The sequence below is a fragment of the Teleopsis dalmanni genome, chromosome X (genome assembly GCF_002237135.1).
Source record: "Teleopsis dalmanni isolate 2A chromosome X, ASM223713v2, whole genome shotgun sequence".
Lineage (NCBI taxonomy): Eukaryota > Metazoa > Arthropoda > Insecta > Diptera > Diopsidae > Teleopsis > Teleopsis dalmanni.
In genome coordinates this window covers 60,282,269-60,297,460 of record NC_051848.1, presented here as the reverse complement: position 1 = coordinate 60,297,460, position 15,192 = coordinate 60,282,269, and the positions used below count along the sequence as shown (strand labels likewise).

Here is a 15,192-nt window from a genome sequence, read left to right as displayed (position 1 = left end):
TTGACGGAAGAGGTGGTGCTTTATCATTAACTTGAAACAAAATTACTTTCTTTCACAAATGTGGTCTCCCTTTCTATAATTTTACCTCCAAATTTTTAGATCAATTGGATCGCAAAAAATTGTTGGTTATTTTATTTATTTATTTTCTAAATACTACATTCGTTAATTTTGATTAGAGTAATATATTATAGTAAATAATTGTTATTTTATTTTTATATATGTTACGTATATATTATATATGATACATATATTACGAAGATTACCATGATATGTCCTGCGATTTGTGATTTGATGCACATACGAGTACCTTTGTAAATATTTTATACCTTCTTAGCATAAAATATGTCTTTAGAAATAAATGAAAGTGAGGTCCTAAAACGCTAAAATAATACAAAATCATAACATCATTATATTAGTACTTTAAAATAATTATAGTATTTGACTATATCATAGCATAGAAAACCATTTGGTCTACAACAAAATTTAAAAAAACCAGTAAGGTTATTCACGAGTTCCCCGTAACTGGTCGCATTTTTACTCGGTTACCGAGCGCGTTACTCGAACTCGTGAATAACTCTAGTGATACACATAATTTCTTTTTACTATTGTAGATAGACTTTCAAGTTTTTATAGAATATTAATTATATTATAAATATATTAGAAATACATTGATAAAATTAATCTACATATTACATATATATTAACCAAATAATGACGCAAATAATGACTCAATAAGGACTAAGTTATAAAAACAGTCATGGTCATGGTCATGTCAAATGCTAAATTGTTAATATTTGCAATGTAAATTAAATTTTATATTGAGCTAAAGAAGATAAGCTTCGATAAATATTGATCATATTAATATTTAGTCGTCAGTATGATCACGTTAGTTAAAATACAAACGTAAGTCCTTCTTGGCTGCGTCAAGCACAACTAAAATATATTAAAATAGTAATAAAACCATGATATTCACAATTGAGATTTGACTGTCTACATAACATACATATTTCGTCATAACCGAAAAGACCGTAAAAATAATGCGACTGACTAATCATCATATGACTGTCAGAATAAAATGGTTTTTAACAATATTTTACAATTCTCTTTACTTTTTGATCATATCTCATATTTTATCATGTAGACATAATGCACAATTTAAATTTCTAACCTTTAGAGATGAGATACCATGCTTGTGATAATTCAATACAACACATATATTCTTATTTTATTATTATTGATTTTTAATAACTGTAGCTGAGTTTAGAAATGAAACAAGACTTATAGGCAAACTGCAACATTTAGTCGGATTTTCGTAAGTTCTTCCCTAAAATGTATTTGAATTAGAATATTGGTTGATCGTTGAACTTAGACTGTAAATATCCACAAAAATTTTTCAATATTCAATATAATATATCATACTACTAAGTAGTGTAAAATAAGATTTTAACAAAATATCGAGATTGGGTCTCCACAACACAAATCCAATAAGAAATATGGTATTACAATTTTTATTAATACCGAAGTTCTACAGATAATGAATGCATTCCATTAGTAAAGCGTACAGCAGAGAGACAACAAATCTTGTACAAATGATTCGGACGGCTGCTCTCTAAAATATCTGTGTTGGTCTGTTTAGCAAATCTACATGAAGATTTGAAAATTAGTGCTACAAACATAAAGAATTATTTAATAAATTTATGTGCGATTATGAAGTACTTTTGAAAAGATAAGAAAATTCTTATAGAGCTATGGATTATCGTCATCGGTCATCTGTTATATGTTTGTTGAGGTATGGCAGTTTTTGAAAACTTTCAATTCAAAATGTGTTACTACATGTAATTGTAAAAAATTAATTCGACTAAAGATGCAATATAAATAAAACTAAAATTGAAAGTTGAAAATCATCAAATCAAACATCATATATTCAATAAATATATAAATAAGAAATTAAACTGGAAATTACATGATGGACTGATAATGGTTGCATTAGTCGTTTTGAAGAAAAACCAATATTTAGAAAATAATGACACATATTTAAAATATTTTTTTATACAATGAATAAATTAATCACTTAAGATGGAAGAAAAATGTAGAAGAATTCTAAATTATGTGTTTTTTTTGTGTAAATATAAAAGAAGTTGATTAATTGATTAGTAGTCTCAAATAAAAACATCATAAAAAAAATCATCACAGCTCTAATAACTGTATAAATGCCTTAAACTTTATAATCTGATTTGTTTTGATTTTTTGCAGCCTTGACCGCAATGTTTTATTTTACATTTGTATGACAATTTATTTTAGCACTTATGGAGACCTGCCATTGTGCTAATTACCAGCACTTTTTCTGCAGATAAGGCCCCACTCAAATATGTATTAAATTTGATCGAATATATGGTATAATATACGAAACAGTCAATTAAGCGCGTTCCAGAAACACGCGTAGTGAAGACGAAGTATAGATCATATGTTCCATTGATATTTCACCGATGGCAAGGAAAAGGAATGAACTAGATGAAATACATAGCTAAAATGCAATTGGTTCCTATATATACCATACATACTTATATTTTCTTGTTTAAAAGAACTTATTTGTTTGGAGTACAAGTGTCAGGCTTAGAACTCGTGCCTGTCAAATTAGAAGCGATGACTAATTGTGTCTTCCCACAAGTAGTCAAGGCTGCACAAACTTTCAATGCTTATTAAAGTTCTTATTTAAAAGAACTTAACAGTCATAATTTACTGAGATAGAATGTGTTACTAATTGTATTCCTTAATTCTTTACTTGATGAAACGCGAGTTAATCTGAAAAATATTTTTACTCATGAGTGAGTGATCCACTGTAACAAGAACACCGTTTAATCCTTACAATGAGTTATTCAGATGAATTTATGGAAGTATAGTATATGAGATCCTTGACAGGACACAGTTGATAAGCGGAGACTATTTGACGCAGCCAAGAAAGACTTGCGTCTGTAATGGCCAACTAAGTAAGCAAGTTATACGACAGAGGAGTTCTCATTATGACACAACTTTTTTAAAATTTTATAAAAACTTTAAATGACAAGTATTTAAAAGTAATGACTTCTGATGGTATTCAAAATACAAACTACCGCAAAGAAAGATTGCAGCTTATCACTTTCATTGCATATACTAGTTTTATATAAAATTTTAAATAAGACATTCACTTATCGTCAAGGAATACAATATCTAGAGAATCCTGTGTACTCTCATACGTTCTAGACACAATTCTGTTAAGCATTACAAATGGTGGAATATATATTCAAAAATGTACTTGCTTGGGAAGTAATATTCTCCAAACTACAAATTTTTAGAAATAGAAATATACGAATGTATAGTTATTTATTGCATATATATATACATAGTTATATCGGCACCATACACTTATATTTAAAGACAGGCACACTGACAAAATCCACAGGATAGCCGACAGCTAGTATCACGTATTTTAGCATAGTCTAATTCTATCGACAAGAAATTGAGAATAGTTGACTATTCTCAACACAGAATCAAATCTGCTATGCTACTAAAAACAGGCTAGGAAAGGAAGTTTAGGAAAGTTGCGGACGCTTAACGACGTTCGCAAGTTCAGGAAATTACTATTAGTAAAAGGGTACAAAATATAAGGTATTAAACAATAAAAAATTAAAAATATTAATAATTACACCATAATTTACAACATTAAACTATATGTAAATGATGTACCAGCCTACTGGACAACAAGACGGTTAATAAAATAATAGTTAAGTAGGGCAGGCAGGCAAACCATGTTTAAAAATCTTTTTATAGGTAAGTTTTTAATGAGCAAGAAATTATCATAGTGTGGTGGTAAAATAAAGTACATGGATAAGCTTATAAAAAACTAAAGTATTTATTAATCTATTTATATAAATAAACTACTATAATTTATTCAATTTATGCAACATATAGTGAACCGGTTTGGAATTTATTTAGGCATAAGTTCTATAAAATTCTTGTTGTGCTACAAAAAACTTAAAAGTATCACACGTCAAATTTGTTGATTATAATGTATATTAAAAATTTAATAAATAATTAAAATACATAGTGAAATTTATAAACATTAACCAAAATTCTTTAAAAAAAACATTGATGAAGCAGCGGAAATTAGGTATAATTTAGCAATACATGAAGTACAAATTGCTTGCGAAGATTTGGCACAATTCGAAAAACCATTCAATTGAATCAATAATAAATAAGTTGACAGATGTCAATCTAAATTGATTCGAAACCAAAATGCAAATACAAAATTAAATATTTGCCTATTTTGCTCGTGCTCTGCTAAACGAGATCTTCGGACGGCTTTTATTGAACCAATTGAGGTTTGGGATCTTGAAGAATAAATGGTATTATTAAAAAGTTATTATTTGCTCCAGTTAGCTTAGAAAATCCGTTGGTAATAATACAATATAAATAAAATACCGCAGTCTACTTATAATTGTAAGTATTCCTCTATTCTTCTATAATATTCTAAATATTCTTCTTATAAGAATATAACACCCTATTCGAGAATCTGCCGACTTTAGTCTATAATCGTATAAGATATTTTAGATATTGTTCAAATGGTATACAAGTGTTATGTATATATTTCCAAAAGCTTTAAAATTATTTTTTAACTCACATTATAAACCTTTCTAGTTTCGTCATTCAACGTTTTCAACACATATAATTAAATTGTGCAGGTGTTGCCATAATGAAATGTAAGCGGAATTCGTCAAGCACTTTCTATATCTTCGTCCAAGTCTACAAACAAAGTAACTTCAAAGTCTAGGAAGTCGAAGTGAAGACACTTATCAGATCTCCGAAGATAGATAGATAGATAAATTTTGAAAGGGTTGAGAACTATTTCACCACTTCACTGCAGCCTTTGAGGATTATAGTGACAAACTCACTTTAGTTTTATTGGCGCGTAGCAGTTAAAAATGCTATTATATCCTTTGGATAGATGTTGCCTAATGCCGTTATAAGTTGATAGGCAGTTGATCAGTACTAAATTTTGAGTCTGACAAGATAATCACAGTGACAAAGAATGAGTTCTGTTGTTTCCTCTTCTTTGTGGCAAAGTCTCCAACTATCGTTACTTGTAATACCTAGATAGATGGTTTTTGAGTCCGCAATGTCCGGTGAGAAACCCTGTGACAAATCAGATGTCTTTTCTGTTCAACATTAATAGTGCTCTAATTCTGGCTTTTGATCGATTCGACATCAATTCTTTACCTTCCCAATCAGTCTGAGCTGCTTTTTCCAGCCATTCATTAATTTGAAAAAGGACCGTATAATGGTTTTGGCCCAATATATAATGCGGCAGCCTCTTTTGTGGCTAGTTCATTGACTTTGTTTTCTTTAAATACGCTGTGTCCTGGAATTAATATCAAATGGGCTCTGTTTCTTTCAGCAAGATCTTTGAGAAGTTGAAGGCATTCCCAGACTAGTTTTGAAGTCACTCGAGGTGAGCGGAGTGCTAGGCGTGCTGATCCCTTTATATTTCCTTGGGCATGGTTGAAGTGCGTGTACTTCGACCTGAACATCTAAGTTTTCTAGACTCATACTCGCAAATTTTTTTTTTTTTGGTTTTACACTATATACGTTCGCCCTCACTTCTCCCAATATTTTGGATCCATCGGTGTACCACAGATGATAATCTCCAACAAATGAAGGTATGTTTTGTTACCAGTCATTTCTGTCTGGCATTAGTACACAAAACTTTTGATGGAAGTTAAATTTAGGCCGGATCTCCTTAACTTTAACTGAAAAGGCAAATGATATATCAACAATAACATACAGTAACTTCAAACGACATTACAATGGACAATAGATGTCAATTAGTAGTAATGTTGACATTTGTATTAATATACTCAACCTAACCTAACCTAGGAAATGAAACATATTCATTGAAAAATAAGAATTTGTTGCTAAACCATCTCACAAATGTTATCTACAGTGTTCTTTGTTATTATTATTGTTGTTGTTGTTGTGGTTTGAGTTAGTGCTATTCCGCACTTTTACTCTTTTATGGTTGAGGGGCTTATCCCTGCCTCACACTAAGCTTTAACTATACTAAAATTATTATCATTTATTTATCTTTTAACTGATGACGGACCTTAGATCAGCATATCTTCCTGTGCGTCCTGAAATGGGCTTGAGATTTGTTATGGCGGGGTTGCCACCGACGCTCACTTCTGGAGAATGCTGCCTTCTCTTTCGTGTTATGAATATAGCCTTGGTTTTGTCATTGTTTATTTTAATCTTCCATTTCTGGAATTATTCCACCATGAGGTCTATATTTCTCTGTAAGGTGTTGCTTACATTTATGGCATCCCGGTCAGAATAGATCAAGCACGTGTCGTCTGCGTAAAGCGCCATTGACACGGGACTTAAGGTGGGAGTGTCTGTCGTATATATATTAAACAATGTCGGTAACAGTGACAACCCTTGAGGTACACCTGCTTCTATTATTCGTGCGGACGAAAGAGTGATATTGATTTAATTTTGAACAAATTATTTTATAATTTTGAAATACTAAATTAACGTAGCTACCATAGATATTTAAACATTTTATTCAGAATATGTAATGAAGTTACAATTTGTTTCTCTGTGAAAAAAGAAAAATTTTGATATCGAAAGTTAAATTTTAAGTTTTATTATATTTTTTGTATAGATCTTTTTTTGTATAGATATATGTTTTTTTTTAAATTCTAAAGAACTTTCAACAGTATATTTTGGATTTTAAGGTCTCAAACAACGAAATATCTTTAGTGCTCTTTATAATTGTTAATTTTGAAGAAATCATTTTATAATTTTGAATAACTAAATTAACGTAGTTATCATAGATATTTAAAAATTTTAATTAACATCATATAATGAAGTTAAAATTTGTATGTCTGTGAAGAAAGAAAAATTCTGATATTGGAAGTTAAATTTTTAGTTTTATTATATTTTTTTATATTCATATATTTTTTTTTTCAAATTCTAAAGGACTTTCAACAGTACATTTTGGACTTTAAGGTTTCAAATAACGAAATACACAAAAAGTGAGTATTTTTTTAATATGAAATCATATATTTAATTTTTCCCAAACTTTAAATAAATTATCACAAACTTTTAATTACTACAAATTATATGACCCTAATTCTACTGTTGTACTACCAAACCTTTTAAGTCTTTTTTGTTAACTGATTTTTCTATTAAACATTACTTTATATAAAAGACTTGCAAAATATATACATATATATAAAAGGTTTTCTGAAATATTGCAAATATTGCAAACATATATGATTGTTGAATATATTGATATGGAAACTTTCATAGGTGAAGATTATAAACTATTAATTAGAAATCTAACGAGATTACTAATGTAATCAATAAAATCATAATTTGTTTGTGTTGTCCTTAAAGTAGATTCCATCAAATGCAACTATACACTTGTACTAGCTCTTCAACTTGTACTCCATAAATTTTTAGTAATATTATTGAGATATACCCTGTCAATTTTGACCCCAAAACTATTTAGCAAAGTATTAATTTAAACTTAAGGAATAGCTCACACGATGTCATGATAGGTGAGTACACAGAAGGTAGTAGTGTCAGAAGAACAATGATTTTGATTAACAGTAAGATAAACTCAAGATTTGCAAGGGAAGAGAACCATAAATAACAAAAAAATTTTATTTAAAAAAAAAAATAATCAAGCTATCTTTGAAAAAATTGAAAAATTATATCAACAAAAAAAATTTTTTTTTTCATAATTCCAAATTCTAAAGAAGGTTAAACATATTTTTGATCTCAAGATTTCAGCTAACGAAATACCTTAAAAGTGAGTAATAAATTTATCATTTCTTATTAAGGCGTTATTTTATTATAAACATTTTTTAATATTTTTGGTTCTCTTTTCTACAAAATCTACAAGTTTCGTTTGAGGTCCTTTAGTAAAGGGTTTAAAAATCCTCTGAGGATTGGATAAATTGCAATCAAACCTTAATTTTTTAGATCAAAAATACTTATAAATGATTGTGATAGCACTGAATAGATTAATCCAATATAGCCATATCTTTCTTAGCCACGAAATCTTTCCGGGCCTGCAAGTAGCGAGAACACCTTTTTACCAAGTTTTTCCGCAATTTCGAATATTTTAGTATACATCTAATAAAATAACCCTTTGTTTTATTTAATTATTGATTACATTATACTATATCTATATTTTTTCCGCCGACTCTAACATACCTTATACTTATACTTCATTTTCTGATAAAATATGATTGTTTCCCATATATGCTTATCTTTCTTCCTCTTTCCCACTTTCATTTCAACGCTCCCTCGATTCTCTATTTCTTTCTTTCTACTATTTCTTTTCTATTCCTAAAAAAATCAAAAATCTTTACTAAATAAACAAAGTAATGAGACAGGTGTACATTTTATTGCGGTTTAATGAAGGCATATAATTAAAAATTTATAATTTCATACTCAAATCTGGTATAAGTAAATCCAAGAAATCTGGTTGAAAAGAAGAACCAGCATAACCGTAATAATCCATTAATTTATTGTTTATTATTTATATATTGGATGTCAATTAAAAACCTAAAAATTTGTGTACACTTCAATTTATGCAAGAAAAAAATATGTGGAGAAAATATAATATATATTTTTATTGAATTTGTCACATATCAAAACCAGATTGAATCTAAAACTGCAGACGTTCAAAGTCCAATTGTTCATTTTGATTTTATTTTGTTAAATTTCATTAAAATTTCTTTAAATGATTAAAAATAACATGCTATCAAAAGATATGCTAATATAAAATATAACTGCATTTTAATAAACAAATTTCAATTCAATCTGAACAATGTTTGTTGCTATGCTGCAATCAAAGCAAATATACATACAAGTTTCTTTGGATAAATTTTCTTGTTTGACAACAAAATGTTGAAACAAACGGTTGTACTTCTATATAAATTCTATATAAATTCTATATAAATTCTATATAAAATCTATAACCATTTTATTCTGAAAGTGAATGAAAATATATTTTACGTTTTTATAACATAAAACGACCAACACCGTTCTGATAATGCTCTAAAATCTTACACATTGGATATCTGTCGTACTACCTACAATTCAATCCATTACTTAATCCGATCCATTACTTAATCCGATTCATTACTTAATATTAGAAAATGTGGTTACATTCATATATAGTATATGTACATAGTAAATAGATCACATAAGTTAGTAAATCTTAGACCAGAGTTAGTTAATCCTTCTTATATTTCTCTATAAAGTGTACGTTTCTTTATAAGTTTTATTATAAGTGAATAATAAAATACTCATTACTTATTGATGGTGTAAAAGAGTGTTCACGCGTTACTATGTTCAAGCAGGTTGAGTAGTCTCGAATTCTTTCGAGCTGCTCAAACAGTAGATCTATCCGCTCTGTTTTATCATATCTTCCTTTTCCTTTTGTCTTCGAGCAGTCTAATGCTCGAAGACAAATATACTCGAACATCAAATTACTACAAGCTTCGAACAGCTAAAATAATATTTGAAGATCTTTTCTATAGCTCTTCTTAGACATATCAAACCATTCATCAATGATAGAACAAAAATTTAAATGTCTCAGTAGATTTTTTAACAATGGAAAAAATTGCATGTCATACAATAATTAAAAGCTTTGGAAATAAAGGTTAATGTTAGTTTTCAAGGATCATTAATTGATCGAGAAAGCTTTAGTAGAAACTCTATGTATTATCCTTTAATTTAATACTGCTAAATTAATTACTCCAGATGTTTGGAATCGGAAATATCCGAAATGATCAATTTTCCTACTTAATTAAGATAATTAAAGTGATTGAGTTAAATCACTTCATCATCATCTAAAGGATGTTGTCAAATGTGGGACACTTTTCCATTTTGTTTTATGAATATTTAAATATTTAAATTATTCAATACTTAAACAATATTAACATTCATTATATAAATTTCAAATATGAAGAACATATTCACTACTATAAATCAGTTCCATAGATCTAGATAGGTTTTATGTTGTAGTTGTACATGAGAACTTTATTTTCTAAATTTTATTTTGTAGAAACTGACAACTCAAAGAAATAATGAAGTCTATTTGCTGTGAAGTCTGATTTGATCCTTTATGAAAAATCTAAGCAATAGATTTCTAAATGTAGAAATCTCTTAAATGGAAAAAAAACGCATATTATGTAGTGATTATATTCTTTGTACATAAAGGTTAAGTCAATTTTAAGAAAAGTGTTAGATGGGCTTATTTAAAAGTCGTCGTCTTGCTAGTCTCGAGAGACGTTCAAAAACTGCATAAACTTGACCTTCACTAAAACTCTGCACTAAATTTAAAAGAAACTGCCAATGACAATAAAAATTACTTTTATACATCGCTTAGTTATAAGGATTATAGATTTCTGTTTTGATAATTTCTAAAAAAAAGATCTACCGGTACCATAACTACCTGGTTGATATGCACTAAAACTGATTAAAATTTCGTGTTTGTTTTCTTAAGTGGAAGTAAATTTCTGCAAATTATATGCTTTTTTGAACTAAAAATTTTCCGTTGATATACCGGTAGTCACAACAACCTAACAATCATATAAATTAATATTTAATTATTTTAGCATACAAGACACATTCAATTAAAGTATTAAAAAGAATTTCAATACTATTTTTTTTTGTACTATCCTTTCTTCATTTTAGTACTATACCAACAACAAAATAAGTTAATTAAGGACGTGTGCGAGTTAGGCTAAGTTGATACTAAACCAAATGGGAGATTTTTTGGGATTTTTTGCACTGCACACATTTAGCCATTTATCAACACGTATCGACACATCACTACATTATCGGCACAACTTAGAATTTCCCTCATTTAGAACGCAACTTAGCCTAACTAGTACACGTCCTAAATTATTGTTTATACTATAATTATTTATGGTTCTTGCTTTTGGTCTAATTTCACACAGTACATTTTTTGCTTCGATTGAGAATAGCACAAACCAACTACAGCTTGGGGTCAGTTGGTTAATATAAATAACTGTGGTCTTCCAATTTGACAGGGTACAACTCCAAATGAATTTTTTAATAAATCAAAAAAATATTTCCAAAGACCACTAATGACAGGTATTGGAAATATCCAAAACAACTTTATGGTCAATGATTTTTTGTCTTTTGTTTCTTCATCATATTTGATTTTAAACTAAATTCAAAAAGTAAATAATTAAATTTAAAATTAAATTTAAATTAATTTTATATATCCCCACCATTGCTTGATTTTTTTTTTCTTAGACAACACCAAAATTTTGCAAATTGATATAAGTTTCCATATTAAGAAGTCAAAATGAATAAGACTGAGGAGCTAGTGAATATGGCAATAAAATGCGATAATGCAGGTCGTCTGTTAGAAGCGCATCTCTTATACACAAATATTTTAGGAAAATTATTGCAAGATTCGAATTGTGATGCGGTTTTAAAAGACAAGGAGATGCATCAAAGCTTTGCTCAACATATTCAAAGCTACGTACAACGTTCCGAGCATATAGAAAAGCATTTGAAGGAAATAAGTAGATCTAGAAATGTAGTTGACTACATATTTATAGAAAATGATGACACAAACTGCGGATACGAAACAATTCTTGGTAAATATCTTAAAGGCGATAAGATAAAAGAACTTTTATTGGAGGAAACACGTTTGGAAAGTGACAGTGACTTCGAAGAAGCACATGACTTTTTTGAATTCGTTTGTCGGCGTTGCAAAAAGTTAAAGTTCATAAAACTGATTACTCAAAAGAGCAAAACTAATACGGAAAAGCAGTTTGAGCAATTAGAACAGTTGAGAGAAGAATTGTCGCGAAAAGATATTGATATGATTATATCATTCAATGATGTTGTCGGTGCTAAAATTCTAGTGAACACTGGATATGTTATTAGAATAGATCGTGGATTACATTTTTATCAGCCCGCAAATAAACATTCTTCGTCAAAAAAAGCCCATGGATATAGTAATCGTAAATGCAATGCAACATGCATAGAAATTGCTTTAGGAGCAACTTTCATGGACATGTAATTTATAGCTATATATATATTAGAAATGATTATACATTATGCAATTAAATATTTTTTTGCAGTTACGATTGAAGAAGAAATAGAAAACAATAAACTTAAATGCATATAAAATACTTACAAAACGAAACACCATAAAAAGCGGTAAGAAAATGCATTTAAGTATGTTAAGGTTCCATCAACAACTGGAACCTCACCGCATATGTCATGTCATCATTCTGACCCAAAAACCAGGATATTTGTGCAGACAGCACAAATTTCAACATTAGAGAAGAGAATTTAAGAATGATTTTTAAAATACGAAGAATATCTCATGAAAAACTAAAAGAGATATTATAAGGTATGTACATAACATAGAGAAAGTTTTATAGATTAGAGCGAAATTTATAATACAAGCTATCTATTAAATTAAAACCCTATACGGTTCTAGTAATTCTCATAACAATGCATCCACATTTACGATGGATACGTTAAAGTTCCATCAACAAATGGACCCTCACCACATATGTCATGTCATCATCATGACCCAACAACTAGGATATTTGTGTAGACACCAACAGCACAAATTTCAACATTAGAAAAGAGAATTTAAGAATGATGTTGAAAATACGAAGAATATCTCATGAAATACTAAAGGAGATATTAAAAGGTATGTTTATAACATAAAGAAAGTTTTATAGAATTCTCATAACAATGCATCCACATTTACGATGGATACGTTAAGGTTCCAACAACAACAGGACCCTCACCGCATATGTCATGTCATCATCATGACCCAACAACTAGGATATTTGTGCAGACACCAACAAATTTTAACATGAGAAAAGGGAATTTAAGAATGATGTTTACACTACGAAGAATATCTCATGAAATTCTAAAAGAGATATTAAAAGGTATGTATATAACATAGAGAAAGTTTGATAGATTATAGCGAAATTTTTAATACAATCTACATATGAGATTAAAATCCTAACCGGTTCTAGTAATTCTCATAACAATGCATCCACATTTACCATGGATACGTTAAGGTTCTATCAATAACAGGATTCTCACCGTATATGTCATGTCATCATTCTGACCCAAAAACAAGGATAATTGTGCAGACACCAACCGCACAAATTTTAACATTAGAAAAGAGAATTTAAGAATGATGTTTAAACTACGAAGAATATCTCATGAAATTCTAAAAGAGATATTATAAGGTATGTATATAATATAGAGAAAGTTTTATAGATTAGAGCGAAATTTATAATACAAGCTATCTATTAAATTAAAACCCTATACGGTTCTAGTAATTCTCATAACAATGCATCCACATTTACGATGGATACGTTAAGGTTCCAACAACAACAGGACCCTCACCGCATATGTCATGTCATCATCATGACCCAACAACTAGGATATTTGTGCAGACACCAACAAATTTTAACATGAGAAAAGAGAATTTAAGAATGATGTTTACACTACGAAGAATATCTCATGAAATTCTAAAAGAGATATTATAAGGTATGTATATAACACAGAAGAATTTTTAGAGTAGAATTTTTAGGCGAAATTTTTAATACAATATATTTATTAAAGTAAAACCCTACATCTTCATCTTTTTCATAATTTTCATTTCCGCAGTACATTCATATATTTAAAAACGATGGAGTTAACATCAGCGTGCATGGTATAAACAAAATTTTTATATTATATTTTATTTTGTATATAATTTCTTGGGTGTATACTGTGATTGATATATATAATAAGTTATTATCCTATACATGTAAATTTAGTAATTTTTTTAATTAGTTTTATTTCTTTTATTCAGAAAACCGCAGACATTATTTTTTAAAATGTACACAACCTAATTTCAAAAACCAGCAGAAGGATATATGGTTCATACCAACTGCAACAGACCCCTAACGAGACTAGGAATTGATTTGTTTATTAACGGAATTCACCAACGTTGAATATTTATGAGAGACACATAACAAAATGCAAATCTAAACCTAATATACTTGCTGGTTTGTTAAAAAAGTGGTATAAAAAGTTATAAAATATACCTTGGATATTCTTAAAATACAGCTAACAAAATGAAAGTCTATATCTGGTGATCACCTTAACTACAACCCTAAACATTGTCAAATCAGGTAAGTGATCTATTTTTATTTTCTTTTTTAATACTCAGTTTCAGATTTCAATAAAGATTATCTAAATCTTTATCGATTCGATGCATGAATGAAAATTTATTCAACTTAATTTTATCTTACGTGAAATTACAGGCTTCTTTGTCAAAACTTACTTATGGAACACAAGGGATTGCTAAAATTTATTGTGAAACTGATGGAAACATCTGACAGCAAATGAAACTTCAAAGAAGTTTTAAAGATGATTTAGTAACCTCAGTCCTTTGCAAAAGACTTCTAACAAATTAGGAACAAAAACTATAGTCAATGAATAAAAATTTAAAATTTTGGTAAACCATATATTTTTCTAATATATAACATTAAAAGAATTCAAATATTTTCTCTTATAGGTAAAGATAACATAATATAGGAATATCGTTATTACCATATGAGAAATTTCAATACCACCACAATTTGGTTTATTGGAAAATTAAAAGTATTTCGTTAGCAAAAAAATTAACAATTTATTTAATGTTATTGCAAATTATATAAGAACATAAAGCCTAAAAAAAAAAGTAAAATAAAAAAAAAATAGACCAAAAATTTATTTTTTAGCTTATTATTTCAACTAAATACTCAATATATAACTAGTTAGATAACTATATACTATATATTCTAATATGATAGTATTATGGTAATATGTTTATTCAGCATCTCTCCTAAATTCAACTTTTTTCTGATTTCAAAAATTCTAAGATACACCCAAATTATAGAAAAACTTTATTGATTGACTATGGATTTCATGAAACAATATAGATATATGCTGTATATATATACAGACTTTTAATATAACCCTAAATATGATGTATATATTTATATATATATCTATACACTACAGCTGCCTAATTTAAATTACAATCAATATCAATACAATAAAAAAAAAAAAGAGATCGGGTAACAGAAAGGTTTT

General features: G+C 28.5%; 2 protein-coding genes across 8 annotated transcripts in view; one reads left to right on the top strand and one right to left on the bottom strand.

Annotated features, from left to right (window-relative positions):
• LOC119687054 (myb-like protein AA) overlaps positions 1-15,192 on the bottom strand; it is a 49,385-nt gene that overhangs the window by 28,587 nt on the left and 5,606 nt on the right. The gene's annotated exons all lie outside the window — the stretch shown is intronic.
• On the top strand, positions 6,705-14,528 carry LOC119687055. 7 transcript variants are annotated; one of them, XM_038101211.1, is made up of 10 exons: positions 6,705-6,767; positions 7,012-7,067; positions 11,338-12,111; positions 12,177-12,451; positions 12,542-12,760; positions 12,836-13,004; positions 13,095-13,313; positions 13,404-13,617; positions 13,925-14,246; positions 14,379-14,528. In XM_038101211.1, the coding sequence occupies exons 3-4, from the start codon at positions 11,390-11,392 to the stop codon at positions 12,184-12,186; spliced, it is 732 nt and encodes a 243-aa protein (XP_037957139.1). In that variant the 5' UTR covers positions 6,705-6,767; positions 7,012-7,067; positions 11,338-11,389; the 3' UTR covers positions 12,187-12,451; positions 12,542-12,760; positions 12,836-13,004; positions 13,095-13,313; positions 13,404-13,617; positions 13,925-14,246; positions 14,379-14,528. The 7 variants fall into 7 exon arrangements, with proteins under 7 accessions (XP_037957139.1, XP_037957144.1, XP_037957140.1 ...); XM_038101216.1 differs by lacking the exon at positions 6,705-6,767 and having other exon boundaries at positions 6,967-7,067; positions 13,925-14,120; positions 14,182-14,246; XM_038101212.1 differs by lacking the exon at positions 6,705-6,767 and adding an exon at positions 13,738-13,783 and having other exon boundaries at positions 6,967-7,067.

What these genes read in the sequence shown, in the direction of transcription:
- LOC119687055 (XM_038101211.1), top strand. Translation starts at nt 11,390, where the DNA reads ATGAATAAGACTGAGGAGCTAGTGAATATGGCAATAAAATGCGATAAT.